Source organism: Nicotiana tabacum, chromosome 15 (genome assembly GCF_000715075.1).
Source record: "Nicotiana tabacum cultivar K326 chromosome 15, ASM71507v2, whole genome shotgun sequence".
NCBI lineage: Eukaryota > Viridiplantae > Streptophyta > Magnoliopsida > Solanales > Solanaceae > Nicotiana > Nicotiana tabacum.
Genome location: NC_134094.1, coordinates 104,764,505 through 104,791,783, shown reverse-complemented (window position 1 = coordinate 104,791,783; position 27,279 = coordinate 104,764,505). Strand labels below are relative to the sequence as shown.

Genomic DNA, 27,279 nt, shown 5'->3' with positions numbered 1-27,279 from the left:
GAAACGTTCGAGATTTTAAGGAAATACAACATGAAGCTCAACCCCGAGAAATGTGCTTTCGGGGTCGGTTCGGGCAAGTTCCTCGGCTTCATGGTATCACATCGGGGAATAGATATTAACCCCGATAAAATCAAGGCCATCGAAGACATCATCGTTGTGGACAGCGTGAAGGCCGTAAAAAGGCTAACATGTTGGATTGCATCCTTAAGCTGGTTCATCTCAAGATCATCTGACCGAAGTCACAAATTTTTCTCTCTAATCAAAAAGAAGAACGATTTTGCTTGGACCCCGGAGTGCCAACAAGAATTAGAGGAACTAAAGCGATATCTATCAAGCCCACCACTACTTCACACTCCAAAAACAGACGAAAAATGTTTTTTGTACTTGGCGCTATCAGGAGTCACCGTAAGCGGTGTCCTAGTTCGGGAAGAGCAAGGTACGCAATTCCTCATTTATTATACGAGTCGAACCTTAGGAGAAGTGAAAACTAGATATCCGCTCTTAGAAAAATTGGCGCTTGCACTGATAAGCGCCTCAAGAAAGTTAAGGCCGTACTTTCAATGTCATCCCATATGTTTGTTAACCACTTATCCACTTCGTAATATTTTGCACAAACCCAAGTTATCAGGCCGACTGGCCAAATGGGCCGTCGAACTCAGCGGGTACGATATCGAATATCAACCCCGCACGGCCATCAGGTCTCAAATTTTAGCAAACTTCGTGGCCGATTTCACGCCAACACTCGTACCCGAAGTCGAAAAAGAATTGTTGAAATCAGGTACATCATTGAGGGTATGGATCCTTTTTACGGACGGGGCTTCGAACATAAAAGGGTTTGGGCTGGGCATAGTTTTGAAACCACCCACGGGTAGCACTATTAGGCAATCTATTAAAACTGTCAGGTTGACTAACAACGAGGCCGAGTATGAAGCCATGATTGCAGGTCTCGAGCTACCTAGAAACTTGGGAGCAGAAGTCATTGAAGCCAATTGCGACTCCTTGCTGGTGGTGAGTCAAGTAAACAAAACCTTTGAAGTTCGAGAAGGTAGGATGCAAAGGTATTTAGATAAATTGCTTGTCACTTTGCACCATTTCAAACAATGGACTTTACGACATGTACCACGGGAACAGAATAATGAGGCCGATGTGCTTGCGAACTTAGGGTCGTCGGTCGAGGTAGATGATTCGAGGAATGTTGTTCAACTTTCGAGATCGGTAATCGAAGAAGGTCACGCCGAAATAAATTCTACAAACTTAACCTGGGATTGGAGAAACAAGTATATTGAATACTTGGAGAGCGGAAAACTCCCATCGGACCCTAAGGATTCTAGAACTCTACGGACTAAAGCTGCTCAATTCACATTGGCTCCGGACGGAACACTGTACCGAAGAACGTTCGATGGACCCTTGGCAGTGTGCTTGGGTTCGGGAGATACTGATTATATCCTACAGGAAGTGCACGAGGGTACTTGCAGGAATCACTCTGGAGCTGATACGTTAGTTCGAAAAATAATCAGAGCAGGGTATTATTGGGTTGATATGGGCAAAGACGCGAAGGAATTTGTTTGTAAATGTGACAAATGTCAAAGGTTTGCACTGATGATCCACCAACCCGGAGAACAACTCCACTCGGTCCTATCCCCATGGCCATTCATGAAATGAGGAATGGATATCGTCGGCCCTCTGCCATCGACCCCAGGTAAAGCCAAATTCATTTTATTTATGACTGACTATTTTTCTAAATGGGTTGAAGCGCAGGCGTTCGAGAAAATAAGAGAGAAAGAAGTTATAGACTTTATCTGGGATCATATCATATGCCGATTCGGGATTCCTGCCAAAATAGTATGCGATAATGGAAAATAATTCGTTGGCAGCAAAGTAACAAGATTCCTCGAAGACCACAAGATAAGAAGGATACTATCGACGCCATACCACCCCAGTGGGAATGGGCAGGCCGAATCAACAAACAAAACTGTCATTCAAAACTTAAAGAAGAGGTTGAACAATGCTAAAGGGAGATGGAGAGAAATCTTGCCAGAAATCCTTTGGGCATATCGGACAACGTCAAAATCCAGTACGGGGGCGACCCCATTCTCCTTAGTATATGGGTCCGAAGCATTGATACCAATCGAAGTGGGTGAACCAAATGCCAGATTTTGATTCGCGATCGAAGAATCAAATAACGAGGCTATGAATACAAGCCTCGAACTATCGGATGAAAGACGAGAAGCTGCTCTCGTCCAATTGGCCGCCCAAAAGCAGCGAATCGAAGAACCAAGCTCCGCCATTTCATGCCTGGGGACTTAGTGTTAAGAAAATTTACCATCAGTACCCAAAATCCGAACGAAGGGAAACTAGGACCGAATTGGGAAGGACAATATCAGGTGCTCGAGAACATCGGAAAGGGATCGTACAGGCTCAGCATTATAAATGGCAAACAGCTATCAAGCAGCTGGAATGTATCACATCTAAAATGGTACTACTGCTAAGGTACAACCTTTCCATATCCGTTTATATCTCAAAACTAACCCCTGCAGAAGTCCGCACAAGGGCTAAGATGGGGCTCTCGCTAGGAAGCACGTGTTGCACTCTTTTTCCCTTAGACCGGTTTTATCCCAAATGGGTTTTTCGACAAGGTTTTTAATGAGGCAAGCATTGATCGTGCAGCATTTACAACAATATCCGAGGTCTCGCAAGAAAGTTATTTCACAACAACAGGGTTCCAATAGGAAAAATTATAAGAGCCAAATGGTCGAAGCGAACCATGCTCATATAGATTGGCCCGAACCCAGGCGAGTCATAACGTGTGAAGAAAGTTCTCTTCTTTATCGGCGTCTTATATCAAAGGAAAAATTCCTCTATTTTGAGATTTATTATCCAATCAGAATTAAGATAAACTCGACGACGAAGCCTATAGTCTATTTTTATTTCGAGTTCGAGCAAACACTCTCTCGACCATTAAGCCTACGGGCTACATTACTTCGAGTTTGAATCATTCACTCGACTAAACCTACGGGCTATTTTTATTTCGAGTTCGAGCAAACACTCACTTGGCCATTAAGCCTACGGGCTACATTACTTCGAGTTTGAATCATTCACTCGATTAAGCCTACGGGCTATTTTTATTTCGAGTTCGAGCAAACACTCACTCGGCCCTTAAGCCTACGGGCTACATTACTTCGAGTTTGAATCATTCACTCGATTAAGCCTACGGGCTATTTTTATTTCGAGTTCGAGCAAACACTCACTCAGCCATTAAGCCTACGGGCTACATTACTTCGAGTTTGAATCATTCACTTGATTAAGCCTACGGGCTATTTTTATTTCGAGTTCGAGCAAACACTCTCTCGACCATTAAGCCTACGGGCTACATTACTTCGAGTTCGAATCATTCACTCGATTAAGCCTACGGGCTATTTTTATTTCGAGTCCGAGCAAACACTCACTCGACCATTAAGCCTACGGGCTACATTACTTCGAGTTCGGATCAGTCACTCGACTAAGCCTACGGGCTATTTTTATTTCGAGTTCGAGCAAATACTCACTCAACCATTAAGCCTACGGGCTACATTAATTCAAGTTCAAGCTAACACTCACTCAACCATTGCACCTACGGGCTATATTTCTTCAAGATCGAATCCTTGACAACTAATAAGCCTAAAGGGCTACATTGCCCCAAGTTTTGAGTAAGCACTCGCTCGGTTACAGAAGCTACGAAGTGCAAACTTGATTAAATTGTTTAAATCATTGTGAAAACATTAATAAGGCATGAATAAATTCCTCGCCATACGGGAAACAAAAATAGAAGCAAGTCGGCAAAAAGGAGATATGTCTATATACAAATTTATCTGCATGGGAGATTACAACGTAAAAACTAAGAACTAAACTTCTCGACCGAGAGCGATCTCTTCTTTATCAGGCTCCCCCCATTTTTGGATCCGCTCTTACTCTCATCGCCATCATCATCGCCATCTGAAACAAGAGCTTCAGCATCGACTTCGAGTTCTTTGGCCCTTTTTATCTCTTTAGCGAGATCGAAGCCACTGACATGGATCTCCTCATGATTTTCCCTTCTGGATCGGCACTTAGAAAGTTCGGCGACCCAATGCGCTCGAATATTAGTGGACTTGGATGCCTTTCTTGCCTGGACTTGGGCAGCTTCAGCATCGACCCGATAGACGGCCACAAGCGCATCCGCATCGACCTTTGCCTTTTCGGCATCGGATTCGGCCTTGGCAAGTACAGAGGCCAACCGAGCCTCAAGCTCCTCAATTCTCCTTGCTTGAACCAGGCCTTTTTCCTTCATATTTTGAAGTTGGGTTTCGGACGATGATAACTGGGCTCAAGCAGTCTCTTTTTCGGCAGCAAAGCGGTCCGTACCTTCTTTCCACTGCAAAGACTTCATTCTTATCACGTCGACCTCCTCACGAAGCTTCCCGATCATCTCGATTTTTTGCTGCAGCTGTGAGACCAAATGTTAGCTATCGTTCCGGTATCAAGCCCATAGGCTTTCAAAAACTTCATTACGTGCTCATACAAATCGGTCTGATCTCGATAAGCCTTAGCCAGCTCAACACGGAGGTCTTTTATTTCCTCCTCTCTCTGCCCTAAGGAAAGTCCAAGGGAGTTCCTCTCGTCAGTAGCCCGTTGTAGGTCGGCCGCGTATCGATGCAGCTCATTCTGGGACCGAGAACATTGTTCTCGATGAACTGTTGCTGCCTACAAAGAAACAAGAAGCGAAGTTAATGAAAAACGAACATGAAGATAGTACCGACAAAATAGTTTTAAAAGCTCACCTGATTCAAAGCCTGCCGCACTCCATGAAAAATATCCGATTCATCACTAGCACCGGAAATGTCCTCAATGCTGGTAAACAGGTCACGAAAGGGATCTTCTTTATCGTGAGGCCTGTCTAGATCGAGGGATCCCAGAGCTTGAGCTTCCCGAATAACCCCTGCAGAAAAAGCGGGAAAGGTAGGCGAATCCTCGACTGCTGCTGCCCCAAATGGCTCGCCTGGAGCGTTCCCCTCGGTTCAAAGGGGTTCGAGGGGCTCTTCGATCATATCCCCTGCCGGTTGACTCCAGTGAGATGCGTCTTCCATATCCGATAGTTCGGGGACTCTACCCGGGGTATATCTTCAGTACGAGGCGGAGCCTCATAGAGCATCATCGATCCAGCTGGTGATGAGGCATCGGTGGTTCTCTTCGTTCGGACAGCCAGAGCGCACTCATCGTTCTCTTCTTCTTCTTCTTCATCTTCATCCCTTAGACGCAGAACGGATTCCACGGTCAAAGGAATGACATTCTTGTTCGGCTTACGAGCCGTCCTCTTCTTCGATTTTGTATATTCGGGAACCGAGGCTCTCTTCCTATTATTTTCCTTCACCGGCTTTGGGACAGAGGCCGAAATTCCCTCTTCATTGGGCAAGGGCCTCAAAACCGCGTCTTTACCCAAACCTGCATATGGGAAACCTTAATAAAATATTTTGAAAACTGCCTTGTTCGGATCATCAAAGAGTCCGAGAAATGGGCTTACCGTGATTTTTGGCCTCCCACCTACCTTTTGACAAATCACGCCATGAGCGCTCGGCGTTTGTGGAGGTCGAAATAAGGGCTCGTACCCAGTTCTTGAGATCGGGGATTGCTCCGGGCATCCAGGGAACCGCTACATCAAGAAGAAGGGGGAGTGTCGATGAGAGAATAAATGAAAGAAGAAAATAGAAGTAACATCAAGATCATACTTACGTTTCATATTCCACTCCTCGGGAAAGGGCATCTTTTCAGTCGGGACCAGGTCCGAAGTCCTTACTCGAATGAACCTGCCCATCCAACCCGGGTGTCACGACCCAACTGGAGGGTCATGACTAGCACCCGGGCCATACTTGCCGAGCACCAACGTACATTTTATCTAATCTTTCTTATTATCTTTAAGGGCCGACAAGATCAATATAAATGGTAGACATGGATCATGAACATCAAACAATGAAAGATAATGTCATGAACATACATAACATGGGATGACAAGACTGTCAAGAAACTATATATAAGGTACGAGCTACCATGCTGCCATGAAAAACTATACAACAAAAATCAGCCGACAAGGCATTCCAAACCATACATGAGTCGGCACCTGTCTATGAGCCTCTAAAGGAACATAAGTGCTACAACATTGCCGGAACAAGGCCCCGACATACCCATAATGTCTATAACAAAAATGCATACCAAGACCACGGCAAGTCCGGAGAAGGGATCTCGCCAATAGCCGCTGAACTGGACAGCCTACTGTGGTGGGGGAGCTACGTCTACCTGTCTATCAGGACCTGCAGCGTCCACAAATAAAAAGGACGTCAGTACGAATAAAGTACTGAGTATGTGAGGCAGGAAAGCATAAGTAAGAATAGTAATGTTAACAGGGATAGAGAATATACAACCTGTGACATCTGGGTACCTCTGAGGGCTACTGACATGAAATACATGATACATACATATATATACATAAACTTTTAAAACATACGCCTTTGTGGGCATCACCATCATCATATCGTACCCGGCCATAATAGGCTCGGTAAAACGTACCCGGCCATCATAGGGCTCGGTAGAATCGTACCCGGCCACGTGGAGCTCGGTAAAACCCAACTGATCAGTGGTTGCACAATAGGTGCCATACCCGGCCGACTATAGCGCAGCTCGGTAGAGTAAAATAGATACATATATATGATGCATGCTGGACTCATTGGAATCACATTTTGAACCTTTCGGAGTGACGTAAGGTCGGTATCCTTCGTACGCGTTATTAGGATTAACTCTTCATCAAGAATCTTATAAGAATCAGGAACTACCAACAACATTGATAATATAAGAATAAGAGAAGTAACATCAATATCAATCGTTTCATAAGAAGGGCAGCAATGTAAGTAATGCTAGCTTCTAAGAGTAGAGTATCTTTGGGAGCTCGTTCATTACATTATGTACAATCGAAGTCATGCAAAAGAATGAAGGGGATAGCCTCACATACCTTGTATATACTGCCCAACCTCAAGCTATGCAAATGTCACGACTCCTTAGTCTACAATAAGACAAATGACACTATCATTATCGTTTAAGCGTCGTAACTATTATGTATTGACCGCAACCTATTTTACGATGAAACGGACAGCACCTCCCCTATTTATATGACTTCCCACAAGTCAATACAATCACCAAACAGCCCAAACAACATCATTAATAATCATATTGAGCCTCCAAAACAGTCCACCAACCAACAACATTACTACCAAGCCTTTCGATATATATTTCACAAGTTCTAGCTTCAACGACTTAGCTGCAACTTGGATAATCTTAAATATATATAAAGTAAGAGGTTCCTTACCTTTAAGAAGAAAGAACAACTCCAATTTGACCTTAATTTTCCACGAAATATCCCTTCAATTCTGCCACAAGAACAAGGAAGCGAAACTAGCAATTAATTCGGATTTTTCAGCACTAGAATTACTTTAGAAGACTTGAAATCACCTAGGGTTGATATTAAAAACTTGAAGGTGTATTTACAGGACATAAAACACTTAAAACAACCTCCCACATGAGCTGGAACAACACAAAAATCAGCAACAACAAGAAGAACAAGAAACTTACTAGCGCCACGGGATTCCTGACATTTGATTTGTGTTGTTTGCCCTTTGTTTGGTTATTGGATCATGAGAGAACCTTGAGAGACTGATTTTAGGGTTATAAGGTCTGAATATACTGAAAACTAATGACTTAAAACGGGGTTGAGGTATCTTATATATGTCCATATGTCTTAAACCGCCTTTGTGGGCCCCATAGCGAGCAGCTTGGCGCACTCTCGCGAAAACGCGAATATCTCTCTATTCTGAGATCGTATCGACGAACGGTTTAATGCGTTGGAAACTAGACTCATAGATCTTAAATTTGATAGGTAGATCACCCCATAATTCCAAGCGCATTGGGATAAAAATGCAGTAATATTTGACCTAAAGTTTAAGTAAAATTATAAACTTAAGTTGCGACAACTTTTATCGACTTTTGTTTCATAACTCGCTTGACTTCAAGACTTATGATGCAGATATTATATGATTCAAATACATTAAAACAAGACCTCTTGGGACAATTAATCACCTCTAGTGTTACCCGAAAATACGAGTTACAACATCCTTGATTCGTTTAATTTCAAATACTTGTTAACCACTCTTATACACCCTTGTATCGTTTAAGACCAATAGGATTAACTTCTTATCATCTCAAAGATAATCTCTTCTTGGATTTACGTCGACTAACTTACGGCGTGATCTATGGTATGCGAATTTGGGTTGTAACACCCTCTCCCCCTTAGGAACATTCGTCCTCGAATGTAAGGGTTTATGGGGTGTCTAACTCATTGTGGATTCCGACGGAGATTTCCGGCTGAGTTTCCCCTATAAAATGGACACTAGCCAAACTTGCAAGCAGTTAAACCCAACCTATGGCCTTACAAGACTATAAAAAGCATTATGGATATGTACATTATCTGCATATTACCATTTTGTATTAAAAAAAGAGTATTCACAAGCTATTGCTTACCTCATAGAGCCGTTTCACCTTATAATGCGTCCTTCTTTCCCCTTGCATCCTCGTTATCTTCACTCTGGAATAGGTAAGGGTATTTAGACTTCATCTCCTCTTCTGCTTCCCATGTCATTTCTTCTATATTCTTGTTCCTCCATAATACTTTCACGGAAGCTACATCCTTTGTTCTCAGCTTGCGGACTTGTCGATCTAATATAGCCACTGGCACTTCATCATATGATAGATCCTTTGTAACTTGTACATCTTTGATAGGGACGACCCGAGAAGGGTCTCCAATACATTTCCTCAACATAGATACATGGAATACCGGGTGGACAAATTCCAATTCAGATGGCAATTCTAACTCGTAAGCAACCTGTCCAATTCGTCGAAGAATTTTGTACGGCCCAATATACCGCGGACTCAACTTACCCTTCTTCCCAAAACGCATAACACCCTTCATCGGCGAGATCTTTAGGAAAACCCAATCACTAATCTCAAATTCCAGATCATGACGTCGGACGTCGGAATAAGACTTTTGCCTGCTTTGTGCCGTCCTCAGTCGCTCTTGTATCACTTTCACCTTCTCAATGGCTTGGTGAATCAAATTTGGCCCATATAATTCTTTCTCACCGACTTCGAACCATCCAACTGGTGATCTACATCTCCTCCCGTACAGTGCCTCATACGGGGCCATTTTAATACTGGAATGGTAGCTATTATTGTAGGCAAATTCTATAAGTGCCAGATGGTCATCCCAATTCCCCTTGAAATCTAGAACACATGCTCCTAGCATATCTTCAAGCGTCTGGATGGTACATTCAGCCTGTCCGTCAGTCTGCGGATGGAATGCAGTGCTGAGATTTACTTGTGTGCCTAAACCCTTCTGAAAAGACCTCCAAAAGTTAGCCGTAAATTGTGTTCCTCGGTCTGATATAATAGATACCGGCACACCATGAAGCCTAACAATCTCCTTGATATACAACTTCGCATAATCTTCAGCCGTGTAAGTTGTCTTAACTGGCAGAAAATGGGCAGATTTTGTAAGTCGATCAACTATCACCCAGATGAAGTCAAACTTATGATAAGAGCGAGGTAATCTAATAATGAAGTCCATATTAATCACCTCCCATTTCCAGGTCGGAATCTCTATATTCTGAATCAATCCACTGGGTTTCTGATGCTCGATCTTTACTTGTTGACAATTAGGACACTGGGCTACAAATTCTGCAATAGACTTCTTCATGTTATCCCACCAATACTGCTCCTTAACGTCATGATACATCTTTGTCGAGCCAGGATGGATAGAATATCGGGACTGATGAATCTCAATCATAATCTTCTCTCGTAACCCTGCCACACTAGGCACACATAATCGGCCCTAGTATCTCAGTGTCCCATCTCCTCCGATCTTGAAAGCTGTAATCTTACATTGCTGAATTCCCTTTCTCAATCTTACTAAGGTAGGATCTTCATATTGCCGTGCTTTTACCTCGGCTACCAAAGATGATTCTACTGTATTCTGTACAGTAACACCTCCGTCATCAGAGTCCAACAATCTAATTCTCATATTGGCCAGCTGGTGAAGCTCTTTGGTCAACCCTTGTCTACCTGCCTCAATATGTATTAAGCTTCCCATTGACTTACGGCTGAGAGCGTCTGCCACAACATTGGCTTTACCGGGATGGTACAATATCTCGACGTCATAGTCTTTCAGTAATTCAAGCCACCTACGCTGCCTCAAATTCAACTCCTTCTGCTTGAAGATGTATTGTAAACTCTTGTGATCTGTGTAGATGTCAACATGGACGCCGTATAAGTAGTGCCGCCATATCTTCAAAGCATATATTACTGCAGCCAATTCCAAATCATGAGTCGGGTAATTCTTTTCATGCTTCTTCAATTGTCTTGATGCATAAGCAATCACCTTCCCACGTTGCATCAATACGCACCCCAAACCTATACCTGAGGCATCACAATATACCACATAACCTTCTGTTCCTTCTGGGAGAGTGAGCACTGGCGCGGATGTCAATCGATTCTTTAGCTCCTGAAAACTATGTTCACAAGCATCAGACCACTGGAACTTGGTAGCTTTCTGTGTTAACTTAGTCAATGGTGCTGATATAGAGGAAAACCCTTCTACAAACCGCCTATAATATCCTGCTAGCCCCAGGAAGCTGCGGACTTCTGACGGTGTTGTAGGTCTCGGCCAATTCTTCACTGCATCGATCTTCTAAGTGTCGACACTAATACCTTCATCAGATATCACATGGCCAAGGAATGCTACTGAGTTCAGCCAGAATTCACATTTAGAGAGCTTAGCATATAACTTATGATCCTGAAGGGTCTGTAATACTATCCGCAAGTGGCCCGCATGTTCCGCCTCCGAACGAGAATACACCAGAATGTCATCAATGAATACGATCACGAACACATCAAGATAGGGCCTGAATACACTATTCATGAGATCCATAAAAGCTGCTGGGGCATTTGTTAGCCCGAACGACATCACCAAGAACTCAAAGTGCCCATATCTTGTCCGGAAGGCCGTCGTTGGAATATCCTTCTCCTTAACCCTTACCTGATGATAACCTGAACGCAAGTCAATCTTGGAGAAATACTTGGCACCCTGGAGTTGGTCAAACAGGTCATCAATTCTTGGAAGTGGATACTTGTTCTTTATTGTAAACTTATTCAACTGTCGATAATCGATACACATCCTTAACGACCCATCTTTCTTCCGCACGAACAAGACTGGCGCACCCCAAGGTGAAGTGCTAGGCCTAATGAAACCCTTATCCAGCAAGTCCTTCAACTGTGCCTTCAACTCTCGCAACTCTGCCGGGGCCATCCTGTATGGAGGGATAGAGATCGGTTGAGTGTCAGGCAATGCATCAATGCTAAACTCAATCTCCCTTTCAGGAGGAAGGCCTGGGAGTTCATCTGGGAAAACATCTGGAAATTCATTGACCACGGGGATTAATTGTAGAGTAGGCGGCTTCGCCTCCGCATCCCTAACGCGAACAAGATGATAAATATAACCTTTTGAGATCATCTTCCTTGCCTTAAGATAGGAAATAAACCTACCTTTCGGCGTAGCAATGTTCCCCTTCCATTCAATGGCGGGTTCACAAGGAAACTGAAACCTAACCATCTTCGTACGACAGTCAACATTTGCATAGCATGAGGCCAACCAGTCCATTCCCATTATCACATCGAAATCAACCATTTCTAACTCAAATAAATTTGCCGAGGTTTGACGACTACAAATCATCACAGTGTAACCTTTATATACCCTTCTAGCAATCACAGAATCTCCTATCGGAGTGGATACCGCAAGTGGTTTACTTATCAATTCAGGTTCAATGCCAAACTTATTAGCCACAAAGGGTGTAACATATGATAAGGTAGATCCTGGATCAATTAGCGCATATACATCATAAGAAAACACAGACAATATACCTGTAACAACATCCGGAGATGACTCGAGATCTTGTCGACCTACTAGAGCATAGGTTCGATTTTGAGCACCACTCGAACTCGGCACTGAACCTCTACCTCTACCACGACCTGTCGACTGTTGAAAACCTTGTGCTGGAGGTCGAACTGATGAGGAAGAACCAGACACAGATCCAGTCGGTTGAGCCATACCACCACCTCCTCTGTTAGGACAATCCCGCATCATATGGCCACGCTGTCCGCAAGAATAGCATGCATCGGAACCTCGACTTTATTAAATTTTTTCATCTTATCCTTAATAATATGTTTTGTGGTTACAAAAATGTCTCGACATGTTTTATATCAGAAGTTTAAAAAGTTTTCTTTCTTATTTAGATATTATGCCCAATCAAACTAACTCACCTAAATTTAAACGGGCGGAGTAACATTTTCTAAGAAATTTGCAGGAGAGGGGCGGGCTATTGTGTCTTCGAATATTTCTCCTCTCCATTGACATTATTAAGCACACCTTTCAAGACTAAGCTTCAACTAACGAATACTTATTTGGTAGTTTGGTTCATGTACTGCTCAAGACACAATTTTAAGTGAGGAAGACATATTATAACTCCTTCCAAAAAAATTTATTTTTTTAGGTACTTTGGCCCTTTAACATTTTCTCTTCCACATTTTGCATTTACGACTTCCCATCTCCTCTGCCGTTACCCTTTACTGAACCTAACACTGCTAAACTACTGTCAATGCGGAGACTAAAATCACACATTAATGTTATTTGAAGGTTAAAATTGCTAAGTCATATAATACGTGGACTAAAATCATAATTTAGTTGAAATATAGAGACCGAAAATATTATTTTTCCTTCTAGAATAGTACCCCAACCATGACGTGCACCGTGTAAATAGCCATATCCGGACTACTGGTTGGCGGGGATTTTCCTTAGACCATTTTCCACTTGTGAAGAGAAAAATGGAGTGAAATTAAACAAAGTGGTTATTGTTAACGTTGCTTTCTAAGATGGAAGAGATATTGAAAAAATATTATAATAAACCAACAAGTGACTATCGGAAGAAAAAAAGGAAGTTTGATGTGAAATTTGGGACGTTTTTGTTTTCCTTTTTTCCAGTTTGGTCTATATTAAACGTAAAATTATTTCTGTGTTTAGGGTCTCATGTGGTCTAGTTGGCTTTGTCTTGTCCATTTGTAACTTGTTTAGTCAAAGTTTTGAAAAATTAGAAGTGCCTTTGTCAAAACGGAAACATACTTATTTAACTTTGAAAGTTAGGCCATCGGAAAGATACACATAACTGATTATGTTCACGAATCACGATATACAACTCGTAGATATTTTCTTTCACAACACCTAGATGAAAGTTGACCTTCTCTCGGTCCCAAAATACTTGTTAATTTGACTAATCTTTGTAGTTAAATTTGATTAGATTAATTTAATATTTTAAAAGTAAAATTTGAATATTCAAACACTATATAAAAGCACTATAATATGTAATTTTTCTCATGTAAATATCGTTGAATAATACATATTCAAATATTGATCGAAGTTCATGAAATTTGAATCTCGATAAACGAAAAATGATAAGTATTTTGGAACGGAGAGAGTAACTAATGGTTGAGTACCTTTAAAAATATGAAAAATATTAGCAAGTAATAGCGGTGACCATGAAACTCTCATATTCTTTAATTATTATTATTAAACTGTGATTTCATGAATTGTAACGTTGAATTAGACATGCAAAATGAGCATTTACTAGAAACTGCAAATATTTCAAGTGTTGTATTACGGATTTAAGAGCAACATCAGAAATTTCAAAGAGAGAGACCCTTTTCACAAACATAATGAAAGTAGCAATGAAAGGAAAACGACGTACATTATTTTGTACAAAAAATAAAAACTAGTTATCCTTATAACCATGAATAGTAAATCAAACAGATTCAGTATGTGTCGTAATTGTCATCTCAGCTTCTGGACTTGTATTCTTCTGCTTCTTTGTTTGTCTGAACTCTCCATAGAAGTATGAGACGAAACCCCAAAGAGAAAGGAAAAGAGCAAGACCCTTTTCACCTGAAAAATTTTCCTTAAAGAAAATTACAGCTAATACCTCAGTAACGGGGAGCAAAACTGCAATCATAACCCCAGACATCAAAGAAGAAGAGCAGTAGATAACTCCAATAATACCCACGAAGAAGCACTGCCAAATAGCGGCAGTGCATACTATAACTGTATAATATCTAGCTTCTCCGACGTTAAATTGTTTTGCCTCCCTTGACATTGCCTGCAAATTTCGAGCAATATCTTAATCTTTGACATTTAAAGAGATCCTCTATAGCTAAAATAAAATTTGTAATCCCTTTTTCCTTAAAAGAATGACACTATTTTCTTATTAGTTACTCTCTCCGTTTCAAATTAGATAGGGTACTTTCCTTTTTAGTCTGTTCCAAAATAAATGACACATTTCTAAATTTGGAAATAATTCAACTTTAAACTCTTCATTTTACCTATTTTACCCTTAATGAGAAGTTTTTATAACCACACAAATATCATGGCCCCACAAAACTTTTACCCCTTAAGTTTTTAAGATCACAAGTTTCAAATATGTTTTTTTTAAACTCCGTATCGAATCAAACCACATCATCTAAATTGAAACGGAGGGAATAGTTTAAAAGAATATCACATTTGTAAAATTGAAAATAATTTAATTAAAACTTTTTATTTTATTCTTAATGAAAATATTTTATAACCACACAAATATTAAGAAACAAAGATCAGAAAGGTCTTAGAGCCACAAACTTTAGTGATATGTTTATGTCCAACATTTCAAACTTATGATTTTAATGTGTCATAACACTGTATGCCAATAAAAGCTTCTTATTGAAGTTAAATTAGAATTTTAAATTTAAATACTTTCCTAAAGTAGAAACATGTCATTTTATTTGAACCAAACTAATAAGGAAAAGATTTAAAGTCATTAACACACTTACAGTGTAAAGTTCTTAAAGATTTAAGTTATTTACACGTTTACAATGTAAAGTTCTCATACAATATTAATGTAGTGTAGCTTGTGATGACGCGTCAATTGCTATTTTTATGAGGTTACAATTAATGTATCATAAAAACTAACTATAATTATCTCATAAATGACTTAATTATATATAAAAAAATATTACTTGACGATGCAAAAAATTTAATCCCGGAAATAATAGTGTCACATAAACTACAACAGAGCGAATAAAATGCATGTGTAGAAATGAGTTACAATGGAAGAAAAAAATACCTGAAAGTCTTTATTGGCGATCATTCCTACAGTGCAAAAGGCAGTAGCAGCAAAACTCATGATCATCTGAATCTCCAATACTAACGTAGAAGTAATAGCTTGTTTTGCCTTCATGTAAATCAACTCAATACAAGGCAAAATGACTCCGTACAAAGCTGCTGCTAGAAGTGTCATCATAAAACCAATAATATATTCTTTACTTGTCACGCCCTCTGGTCGATCACCATTAGATCGAATACCCAATAAAACAGCACCAACTGTTAGTAAAACCACTGCATTGATAGAGAAGGGTGATAACTTCAACTTCACTATGAAGAAAGCACCTACTGCCGTGAAGGCAAGTTGAGCAGCAAGAAGAAGTGAAGAGGTTGATACGGGGAGTTTTGACCCGCCCCACGAATAGAGAAAATCATCAAGACCAGTGGCAACGCCAATAACAAATGATGCAATAAAAATTCGGGGTGTCATCAAGTAAAACTTGGCGTTTGAGCCTTCGGTTTTTCGACGATAATAGTATAGGATGGCAAGAGGTATAAGGGTGAGTGGCCATCCACCAGTTTGTAACCAACTACTAAGCCATATTCTTGAACCTCCCTCAACATAATATAGACGCATCATTAGAGGACCACCACATATGCCAACAGCGAGTATTAAGCAGCTAATCAGCAGGAGGATTCTCCTCATATTGGTGCTTAATCCTGGATGTTCCATATTTGTTTTCTAGAGATTTGGATATTAAATTGGAGTATTCTGTTACTCAAGCTGAAATGCTTTTCTTCTCCGAAGGTTTGGATTTTTGGACCTGTTGCAGTGATGAGAAGTGAGAAGTGTAGCCTGCTATATATAATTGAGAAGTGGCCCCACACAAACAATAAGTTAACTTAAATGAAGAATCAACATAGTAATTACAGCAGTATTAATAATTTTCTTATGTTTCACAAGGGAAGTTTATAAAAATTAAAAAATATATTAGAGCAAAGACTAAAGAAGCAATGATTGTGAGTAATTTTGTTATTAAATTGAAGCGTTGAATTTCAAGAAAAACTAGTATGCCAACCATGGCCTCTGCCGCGTAAATAGCCATAACCACGCTACTGGTTGACGTAAATTTTTGCATTTCCACTTCTGAAGAGAAAGATATGGATTTAAATTAAAGGATGTGGGACAAACGTGGGTTTTAATTAACTTTGTTTGACTTAAATAATTATGAGTAGCCAGCCATATGCCAACTTTGTCAGAATTGAACAGGCAAAATACATAAACATGCCCATAAATTTGGCTTCAGCCGGCAAGTATACCCTTCAATTTTGGAAGTGCACAAATAGACATCTCAACTTGTATAAAGTTGAATATATAAACACTAACGCTGATATGGCACTAACGTGACATATAAATTCTGAAGGTGTCTAGAAGATCATTTGATAAGTTAAAGTGTTAAACCGACAAAGTATAGAGAAGTTGAGATGGTTACTTGTCCACACCCAAATTTGGAATTTGCCCCTATTCATGTATTATGCCAATTGAATAATTTATGAGAACAATAACAACTTTGGTTTTCTGTCTTATTCCCACTCCCCCACCTCCACCTAACTTGGAGTTGACTTCTTTTTCTTTATAATTAAACAAAATGACGTGAAGCTCGTGGATATATTTCTATTTTATAGCTATGACTTTTTGAAGGACACAACGATCCATTTTCTGTATTTACAAAATATTTCCACTGCTTCTTCCTCTCTTTTATTTTAAAATAAAAAATACTCCTCACCTTTTTGACAGATCAAAAATTTAATGCATTCTCTTTTTTTCTTTTTGAGTACCAATGATCTTACTCTTTTTCCATAAATATCGGAGTTGACTTAAAAATTGCATCTGCTAGTTGCTTGAACGTTCTTAGAGTCAGCTTAAATTTAGCATCAATAGCTGTCCCATTGTACAATTTTTCAAGCAATCCTTTCTATATTGTCTGGAGATATTCGTGTTTATACGTCATTAGTGTGTCTTCTCTGTAGAGTATTTATCCATGGAGTCTCCACAATATTTTTTAAAACAAGAACCAACAATGAGTGGCTGTATTTTATTGATGAAAATCCCAAAAGAAGGAACAAATTTAAAAGCGAAGGGGACTAGGCCAAACCCTCACAAAAGCACGGTACAATCTGATTATGAACGTTGTCTATATGTTAAATGAGCTCTTTAATTTTCTTGATCATCATCAGAAAAGTAATCCACATTTTCCCGCTGAGAGATTATCAATTTATTCATTCCTTGTTTTGTTATAAAGGAATTGATAGTTTGATACCATGTAGAAGAAACAAACTGTATAAAATGTTGGCTAACGAAAATGATGAGTTATTTATTAGGGTTATGGCACAAACTTTCAGAATCAACTTGGAAAATTCATGGTGATAAATAGGGGCATTCACGGTTCAACGAAAAAAGTTCTTAGAAATTATGAAATGCGTGCTTTAATTTGAGCTTTAACAAAGCTACATCAGTAATTTTACTGTTATTTTTTGTTCGGTGTGATAATTGATAATAATTCAGCCACGTGCATAATTTTCACGTACATATACAGCTTAAGTTCTGTAGTGATTGATATAAAAATATTCACAAAATCAGATCACTTATAACATAATTACATGTAAATTGCTATGAGAAGTATTAAGTAAATTGTAACTAGATAAAAATGATAACTAACATGCTAAAACATATTAAAGTCGAAATAGTCAGCAGAACTATATAAACGATCAAGGAGACATAATATGATGATCTTGGCTAAGTGACAATATAACTGTGTAGGGTAAAACCGAGCTCGGTATTCGATCGAGCTGGAGAAACGGAGGGTCAAGTTCGGTACATCTGTAATAGAGTAAAAATCGAAGTCTGAGGTTCGATCTAACATCCAACATGGTCAGCCGAAGACGGAATATAATATTCAAGATAGGGCACAAAGCATCATCAAAACTAGCTATCGAGATTATCATATTTGCCCTCGAGTCTGCCGAAGGCTTAACCGATCATGTTTCTAACGGTCTCGAAGTAAGCTCTGCCAACTCATCCGACAAGGGTCCATGATTCTTGTCACTAAGCAATCATTATGGCAGAAATCACAGAATTAGTCAAAAAGGGAACCAACGGTCTTCAAAATCAAGGACTTATATTTTTTATAGTACAATTAAATAGTACCCTAAAGGGTAGGTCTCCCTCAATATATAAAGGGGACTTGACAATCCATGAAGGACATTGTAACATATACTGATAAGCAATATATTCTCCAAGCTCCTACTCTTCGATATTTTTCTGTCAATAAAAGCGCATTCAACTCATGAGTGGCTTGCATTCTCAAGCTAAAATCATCCAATTCCTGCGGTTTTCAGTTATTTTACCGTCATTTATTTTAATTGCAATCTAATTTATCGCTTTGTATCAAGTTAATCCACATGTCCTTATAACCACTAACAAATTCAATTATTATCCGATTTTGAGGGTAAACAGTTTGGCGCCCACCGTTGGGGCTAAGGATAATAGTGGTTATTTGATACAAATCTCCATAACACACACTACTTTACGCTTGCTCTTTGAAGTGTCTTTGATTTCATGATAAAAATGTCAAACTCTCAATTAGAACCCATGCATATCAACAACGAGTTAGGTCATCAGGGTGAGAATAACAACATAGCGCCCGGTAACGTAGGGCCACCCGCTGGTCCCGTTGGAATTTCGATCGAAGATCCGATTGATGTTAATTCACGTGTGGTTATCGACGCCAACTTGCCTACCGACCCCAAAAATTGCATCTGTGGTGGGTCTCGATCGGCAGCTTGAAACACACAAAACAATGAAGATGATGGGATCAGCCTAAGGATGATCTTCAAAATGCTGCAAGATCAACATGTTGCGATAGCTCAGTTGCAGAGCCAAAGCCAGATGTCGAACAGGGTTGAACCTGATCTGCCCCGTGAAGTCACCCATAGAAATGAACCAGTCGTAGTAAGGTCAAATGAACAATGATCGAGTACTAATCCCGAGATTCTAAAGATGCTCGAGGAGCTAACATGGCGGATAGAATCAGGGGAAAGAAAATCGAAGCGAACAATAAAAAGGTGGAAACCTACAATTCCAGGGTAGATCAAATCCCAGGAGCACCTCCGATATTAAAAGGACTAGATTCCAAAAAGTTCGTGCAAGAACCTTTTCCTCCGAGCGCGGCTCCAAAGACAATCCCCAAGAAATTCCGTATGCCTGAAATACCTAAGTATAACGGAACGATCGATCCAAACGAGCATGTAACCCCTTACACGTATGCCATAAAAGGGAACGACTTGGAAGAAGACGAGATCGAGTCAGTTCTACTGAAAACATTTGGGGAGACCTTGTCAAAAGGAGTTATGACATAGTATCACATGCTATACTTGCAGACTCCCTCGTGAGACCGATTTATTTTCTATGCTTGCAGACTCCTTCGTGAAAGCACATTCTGTTGCCATCAAGGTCGAGACCAAGAAATCAGACCTTTTCAAAGTTAAACAGAAGGATAACGAGATGCTCAGAGAATTCGTGTCCCGTTTCCAAATGGAACGAATGGACCTGCCGCCAGTCGCTGATGATTGGGTTGTTCAAGCTTTCACTCAGGGACTCAATATTCGAAGCTCGGTGGCTTCACATAACCTAAAGCAGAATCTGATAGAATACCCTACCGTTACCTGGGCAGATGTACATAACCGGTATCAATCAAAAATCAGAGTCGAAGATGACCAACTCGGGGTCCATTCGGAGCCTGTATATCCCGTCAAAACCCTAGACATAGTCAAGAGAGACATCGATCGTGAACTAAGATCAAACAAGGACCGATATCTACCATATAATGGAGATCGGAGGAGGAGTGGGTCCGTACGTAACCCCGTATGAAACGAAAGGAGAATTGATCAAGGTCGAAGTAATCGGGGGCTCATGACCAACAACATCTTTGACATGTCCATCGGGCCTAAAGAAGCGCCGAGGCTATCAAAATACAACTTTAATGTTGATGTTGCCGCCATCGTATCAGCTATCGGGCACATCAATGATACCAAACGACCTCGACCTCTACAATCCAATCCAACTCAAAGGGACCCTAACTAGATGTGCAAATATCATAACACTCACGGTCATAGAACGGAAGATTGTCGACAGGTGAGAGAGGAAGTAGCCCGTTTATTCAACAATGGGCACATTCAAGAATTCTTGAGCGACCGAACCAAGAACCACTTTAGGAATATGGATTATAACAAACAGACAGAACAAGAAGATACCAAACCTCAACATGTCATAAATATGATCATCGGTGGAGTCGATATCCCACAAGGGCCGATGTTGAAATGCACCAAAGTATCCATCATTAGGGATAAACGAACTCGAGTCTACATATCGGAAGGAACTTTATCTTTCAGCGATGAGGATGAGGAAGAGATCATACAGCCTCACAATGATGCACTGGTAGTATCTGTACTCATAAATAAAACTTGAATTAAACGTGTGTTGATTGATCCAGGTAGCTCGGCCGACATCATTCGATCCAGGGTCTTGGAACAACTCAGTCTACGAGACAAAATCGTACTTGCAGCCCGAATTCTAAACGGGTTCAATATGGCATATGAAACCACTAAGGAGGAGATAAAGTTACAGGTCAATATCACAAGAACCAGATGAGAGGCCAAGTTTTATGTGATCGAAGGAGAAATGAGGTACAACGCCTTTCTCGGAAGGCCATGTATCCATGACATGAGGGCAGTGCCCTCAACTCTTCGTCAAGTGTTAAAATTCCCAACTCCGGAGGGGATTAAGACAATCTACGGGGAACAACCGGCCGCAAAAGAGATGTTAACAGTCGAAGAAGTGATTCCAATATCAATACTCGCAACATCAAAGGAACCGAATTCGAGCGCAAATCAAGAAGCCAAATAGCAGTCACTGACACCGGCCATGACCTAATCGGATGAGCAGGGGACTTATGAAGACGATGATTACGGGGTTCCCCGATCTTTTATAATCCATGATGACTCTGACGCAACCAAATCGACGGTCAAAGAGCTGGAATGGGTTATATTGGTCGAGCATCTGCCCGACCGGAAGATATACCTGGGCACGGGGTTAACTCCCGATCTCAAGAAAAAACTTATTCAATTTCTTGTAACTAGTATAGATTGTTTCGCTTGGTCCCACCTTGATATGACAGGTATCCCACCGGAGATAACCACTCACAAACTAAGCCTGGACCCGAAAATCAATCTAGTCAAGCAGAAGAGGATGCCCCAGTCCGAGGTCAAACATGCTTTCATCAAGGACGAGGTATCTAAACTCCTAAAAATAAGGTCCATTCGGGAGGTTAAATACCCGAATTGGTTAGCAAACGTAGTGGTAGTCACTAAAAAGGGGAATAAACTAAAAATGTGTGTAAATTACAAAGATTTGAATAAAGCATGCCCCGAAGACTCTTTTCCTTTGCCCAACATCGAGTGTATAATTGATACCACGGCTGGCCACGAGATCCTCAGTTTTCTCGATACCTATTCTGGGTATAACCAAATACGGATGGACCCAGGTGATCAAGAAAAAACCTTTTTCATCACTAAATACGGCACATACTATTATAATATAGTACCATTTGGATTAAAAAATATTAGTGCCATATACCAACGCTTAGTAAATCGGATGTTCGAAGAACAAATAGGAAAATCGATAGAAGTTTACATTGACGATATGTTGGTTAAGTCCCAGCGAGTAGAGGACCACTTAAAATATTTGCAGGAAACCTTCAGCATATTGAAGAGGTACAATATGAAGCTGAAACCAGAAAAGTGTGCGTTCGGAGTTGGATCGGGTAAATTCCCCGGGTTCATGGTATCCAACCGAGGAATCGAGATCAACCCCAACAAGATCAAAGCCATAGAAGATATCACGATCGTAGACAATGTAAAGGTCATGCAAAGGCTAACCGGGCGCATAGCCGCTCTGGGGCGATTTATCTCGAGGTCGTCCGACAAGAGCCTCTGATTCTTCGCACTGTTGAAAAAGAAGAATAACTTCTCATGGACTCCTGGATGTCAACTAGCTCAGGGGGAGCTCAAAAGATATTTATCGAGCCCACCACTGCTTCACACACCAAAGACAAACAAACAAATGTACTTGTACTTGGAGTTCTCGGAGATAGCGGTTAGTGGAGTCCTAATTCGGGAGGAACGAGGAATGCAATTTCCGATTTATTATGTTAGTAGGACCTTAGGTGAGGCCGAAACTAGGTACCCTCACATAGAAAAACTGGCGCTCACCTTTCTAAGCGCCTCCGGGAAAGTAAAACCATACATCCAATGTCACCTCATATGTGTCGTAACAACTTACCCGTTAAGGAGCGTGATGCATAAGCCCGAACTCTCGGGATGATTGGACAAATAGGTCGTGGAAGTAAGTGGTTACGATATTGAATATCGACCCTGAACCGCCATTAAGTCCCAAATTTTGGCTGACTTCATGGCCGACTTTATGCCGACCTTAATACCCAAGGTCGAGAGAGAGTTATTGATTATCTCAGGGACTTCCTTAGGAATCTGGACCCTCTTTACGGACGGCACTTCAAACGCAAAAGGGTTCGATCTTGGCATCATACTAAAGCCACTAACAGGTAAAATAATTAGGCAATCTATTAAGACTGTGAAACTGAATAACAACGAGGTCGAATATGAGGCCATGATTACAGTCCTTGAATTAGCCAAAAGCTTGGGCCCAGAGGTGGTCGAAGTTGTCACGACCCCAATTCACCCTCCGTAGGATGTCGTGATAGAACCTAGTCTCTAAGACTAGGTAAGCCTAACAAATTGCGAAATAACATAATAAGAGTCTGAAACTCAAATCTCAATAATTGTAATAGATGAAAACTGCAAGTCAAAGAACTACAATCTCCCAAAACCGGTAGAAACAAGTCACAAGCTTCTAAAAGAAATACTAATGTCTTTATACATCAGAGTCTACTAAAATAAGGAAAACAAAATGATAAGGATAGAGGGGGTACTCTGAAGTTTGTGGACGCTAGAAGATGTACCTTGAAGTCTTTACACACAGGTAACTCACTGATATGTGGGCTGGTAAGAATTACCTGAATCTGCACAAAAGGATATGCAGAAGTGTAGTATGAGTACACCACAACAGTACCCAGTAAGTGTCAAGCCTAACTTCGGTAGAGTAGTGACGAGGTCAGGTCAGGACCTACTGGAAATAATAGAAAAATTAAGACAGAGGATATAATAATATAATGAAATAATTGAGGAGTGAACAACACAGCAAACAGAGGTAAGCAACAGGGGGCGCTCCCGAGATATCATCTCGTAGTCCCAAAAGTTAATGCTCAATAGGGGATCTCCCGAGATACCGCCTCGTAGTCCCAAAGTAAATATGCAGTACAGGAGGATCTCCCGAGGTACCGCCTCGTAGTCCCAAAGTAAATATGCAGTACAAGAGGATCTCCCGGGGTACCGCCTCGTAGTCCCAAAGTAAATATGCAGTAGAGGAGGATCTCCTGAGGAACCGCCTCATATTCTCAAAATAAATATGCAGTATAGGAGGTTCTCTCGAGGAACCGTCTCGTAGTCCCAAAATAAATATGCAGTACAGGGGAATCTCCCAAGGAACCGCCTCGTAGTCCCAAAATAAATATGCAACAGGTAATCGGAGGAACAACAAATTTTCAGCCAGAAATTTTACAGTTAAAGATTTAAATCAAATCGAGGAAAGCAGGTAATTCAGCTAAGCATGTTGCACATATTACAAGTAAGAGTTAAGGCACGTAGACATGTGATACTAGGCTAATCATAATCACTACATATACTAAGGCAACTCAGTTAAAGAATTTAAAAGAAGATTACTCAGCAAGAACCGATATTTCCAAATTTAGCCCGTGTACGCACTCGTCACCTCGCGTACACGACACTCATATATCACAAGCCCGTTACAACAATATCAAATCCTAGGGGAATTTCCCCCACACAGGGTTAGACAAGCCACTTACCTCGAATCACGCTCAATCAGTCAAGTAGAATGCCTTTCCCTCGATTTTTCGACTCTGATCAGCTCGAATCTAGTCATAATTAATTTGATTCAGTCAATACAAATTATAGGAATAAATTTCATATGAAAATACAAATTTTCCAATAAAATCCGAAATTTAACTCAAACATCGCCCGTGGGGCCCACGTCTCGAAACTCGACAAAAGTTACAAAATATGAAATCCTATTCAACTACGAGTCCAACCATACAAAAATTATCCAAATCCGATATCAACTAGACCTCCAAATCATCAAATCTTATTTTCAAATCCCTAGGCCTAAATCCCTGATTTACACCTCAAAAATATGTAATCTAGTCGGATTATTCGATGATAATTCATTATTGTGGAGTAGAAATAATCACAAGTGACTTACCTCAAGAATTCCCGTAAGAACCTCGCTCAAAATCGCCCAGCTCGAGCTAGAAATGCCCAAAAATGGCCGCTTCTGCGTGATTTTTAGCCGCATCTGCAGTCTCGCAGATGCGAGAATTCCTTCGCTTTTGCGGCTTCATCACTTCTCCGGACAAGAAGTCCGCTTCTGCGAGAAGCTGCGTGGTCCCCCTCATTTTCGCGTCTGCGATTGAACTTTCGCAGGTGAGACGCTGCTTCTGCGGACCACCCGTCCACACCTACGACCACTGCCTCACCACCCTCATCCGCTTCTATGCTTGCCATCCTCGCTTCTGCGAGCCAATTTTCGCAGGTGCGATTGCATCAGATGACAGAAACTTTCAAATTTTCTTCTAAGTCCGAATTCGATCCGTTAATCATTCGAAACTCACCCGAGTCCCTCGGGACTTCAACCAAATACACCAACAAGTCCTAAAAAATCATATGAACTTAGTCGAGCCTTCAAATCACGTCAAACAATGCAAAAACCACGAATCATACCCCAATTCAAGCCTAATGAACTTTGAAATTTCAATTTTTTACAAACGATGCCGGAACCTATCAAATCACGTCCGATTGGCCTCAAATTTTGCACACAAGTCATAAATGACATAAAGGACCTATTCAAATTTCCAGAATCGGATTCCGACCCCGATATCGAAAAGGCAACTCCCTGGTCAAACATTCCAAAAATTTAACTTTCGCCATTTCAAGCCTAATTCCACTACAGACCTCCAAATAATTTTTCGGACACGCTCCTAAGTCCAAAATCACCATACGGAGCTATTGGAATCATCAAAAACTTATTCTAAAGTCATTTACACATAGGTAGACATCCGGTCACAATTTCAACTTAAGCTTTAAACCTTGGAACTAAGTGTTCCAATTCATTCCAAAACCTCACAGAACCCGTACCAATTACCCTGGCAAGTCATATAACAAATATAAAGCATAATTTGAGCAGTAAATGGGGAAACGGGGTTGTAATACTCAAAATGACTGGCCGAGTCGTTACATTCTCCCCCTCTTAAACAAACGTTCATCCTCGAACGAGTTTAGAATCATACCTGGGGCCTCAAATAGGTGTGGATATTTGCTCTGCATCTCCCGCTCGGTCTCCCAAGTAGCTTCTCCGACTTGCTGGCCTCTCCAGGGTACTTTCACTAAAGCTATGTTCTTTGATCTTAACTTTCGAATCTGCCGGTCTAAAATAGCCACCGGCCACATCATAAGTCAAATTACCATCCAATTGCACTGTGCTAAAATCCAAAACATGAGACGGATCTCCGACATACTTCCGGAACATAGATACATGAAACACTGGATGAACACCCGATAAATTAGGCAGCAATGCAAGTTCGTAAACCACCTCTCCAATCTTCTTAAGTATTTCAAAAGGTCCAAATCTCATAAAGCCCTTCATAGGAGAAACTCGGAGTAGTACCTTCTCTCCTACCATGTAAGCAATATCGCAAACCTTCGGGTCGACATAACTCTTTTGTCTAGACTGCGTCGTGCGAAGTCATTCTTGAATCAGTTTAACCTTTTCCAAGGCATCCTGGACTAAATCAGTACCCAATAGCCTAGCCTCACCCGGATCAAACCAACCCACCAGAGACCGATAACGTCTCCCATATAAAGCCTCAAACGGAGCCATATGAATGCTCGATTGGTAGCTGTTATTGTAAGCAAACTCTGCAAGTGGCAAAAAATAATCCCAAGAACCCCCAAAATCTATAGCACAAACGTGTAACATATCCTCCAATATCTGAATAGTGTGCTCGGACTGCCCCGTCCGTCTGAGGGTGAAATGTTGTACTCAACTCTTGATGTATGGCTCTCTAGAACCGTGATGTAAACTGTGTACCCTGATCAGAGATGATAGATACTGGTACGCCATGAAGCCTAACAATCTCGCGATTGTAAACCTGAGCCAGCTGCTCCGAAGAGTAAGTAGTAACCACAGGAATGAAATGAGCTGACTTGGTCAATCTATCCACAATCACCCAAACTGCATCGAACTTCCTCTGAGTCCGTGGGAGACCAACAATAAAATCCATAGTGATCCGCTCGCATTTCCATTCTAGAATCTCTATCTTCTGAAGCAATCTGCTCGGTCGTTGATGCTCATACTTCACATGCTGACAATTTAGGCACCGAGCTACATATTTCACTATGTCTTTCTTCATCCGCCTCCACCATTAGTGTTGTCTCAAGTCCTGATACATCTTTGCAGCACCCGGATAAATGGAATACCGTGAACTGTGAGCTTCCTGGAGAATCAACTCACGCAAACCATCTATATTAGGCACACATAGCCTGCCTTGCATCCGTAATACACCGCCATCTCCAATAGTAACTTCCTTGGCGTCACCGTGTTGAACTGTGTCCTTAAGGACAAGCAGATGGGGGTCATCATACTGACGCTCCTTGATACGATCATAAAGAGAAGACCGAGAAACCATACAAGCCAAAACTCGATTCGACTCGGAAATATCCAATCT

The 27,279-nt window shown here is 40.9% G+C and overlaps 1 protein-coding gene across 1 annotated transcript; it reads right to left on the bottom strand.

Moving 5' to 3' along the window:
- Positions 1-13,786: 13,786 nt before the first annotated feature.
- On the bottom strand, positions 13,787-16,117 carry LOC107829142 (purine permease 1-like). Its single transcript, NM_001326217.1, is given in 2 exon segments — positions 13,787-14,309; positions 15,309-16,117. Coding segments are annotated over 2 exon segments (1,062 nt in total). The 5' UTR covers positions 16,020-16,117; the 3' UTR covers positions 13,787-13,958.
- Positions 16,118-27,279: the final 11,162 nt, after the last annotated feature.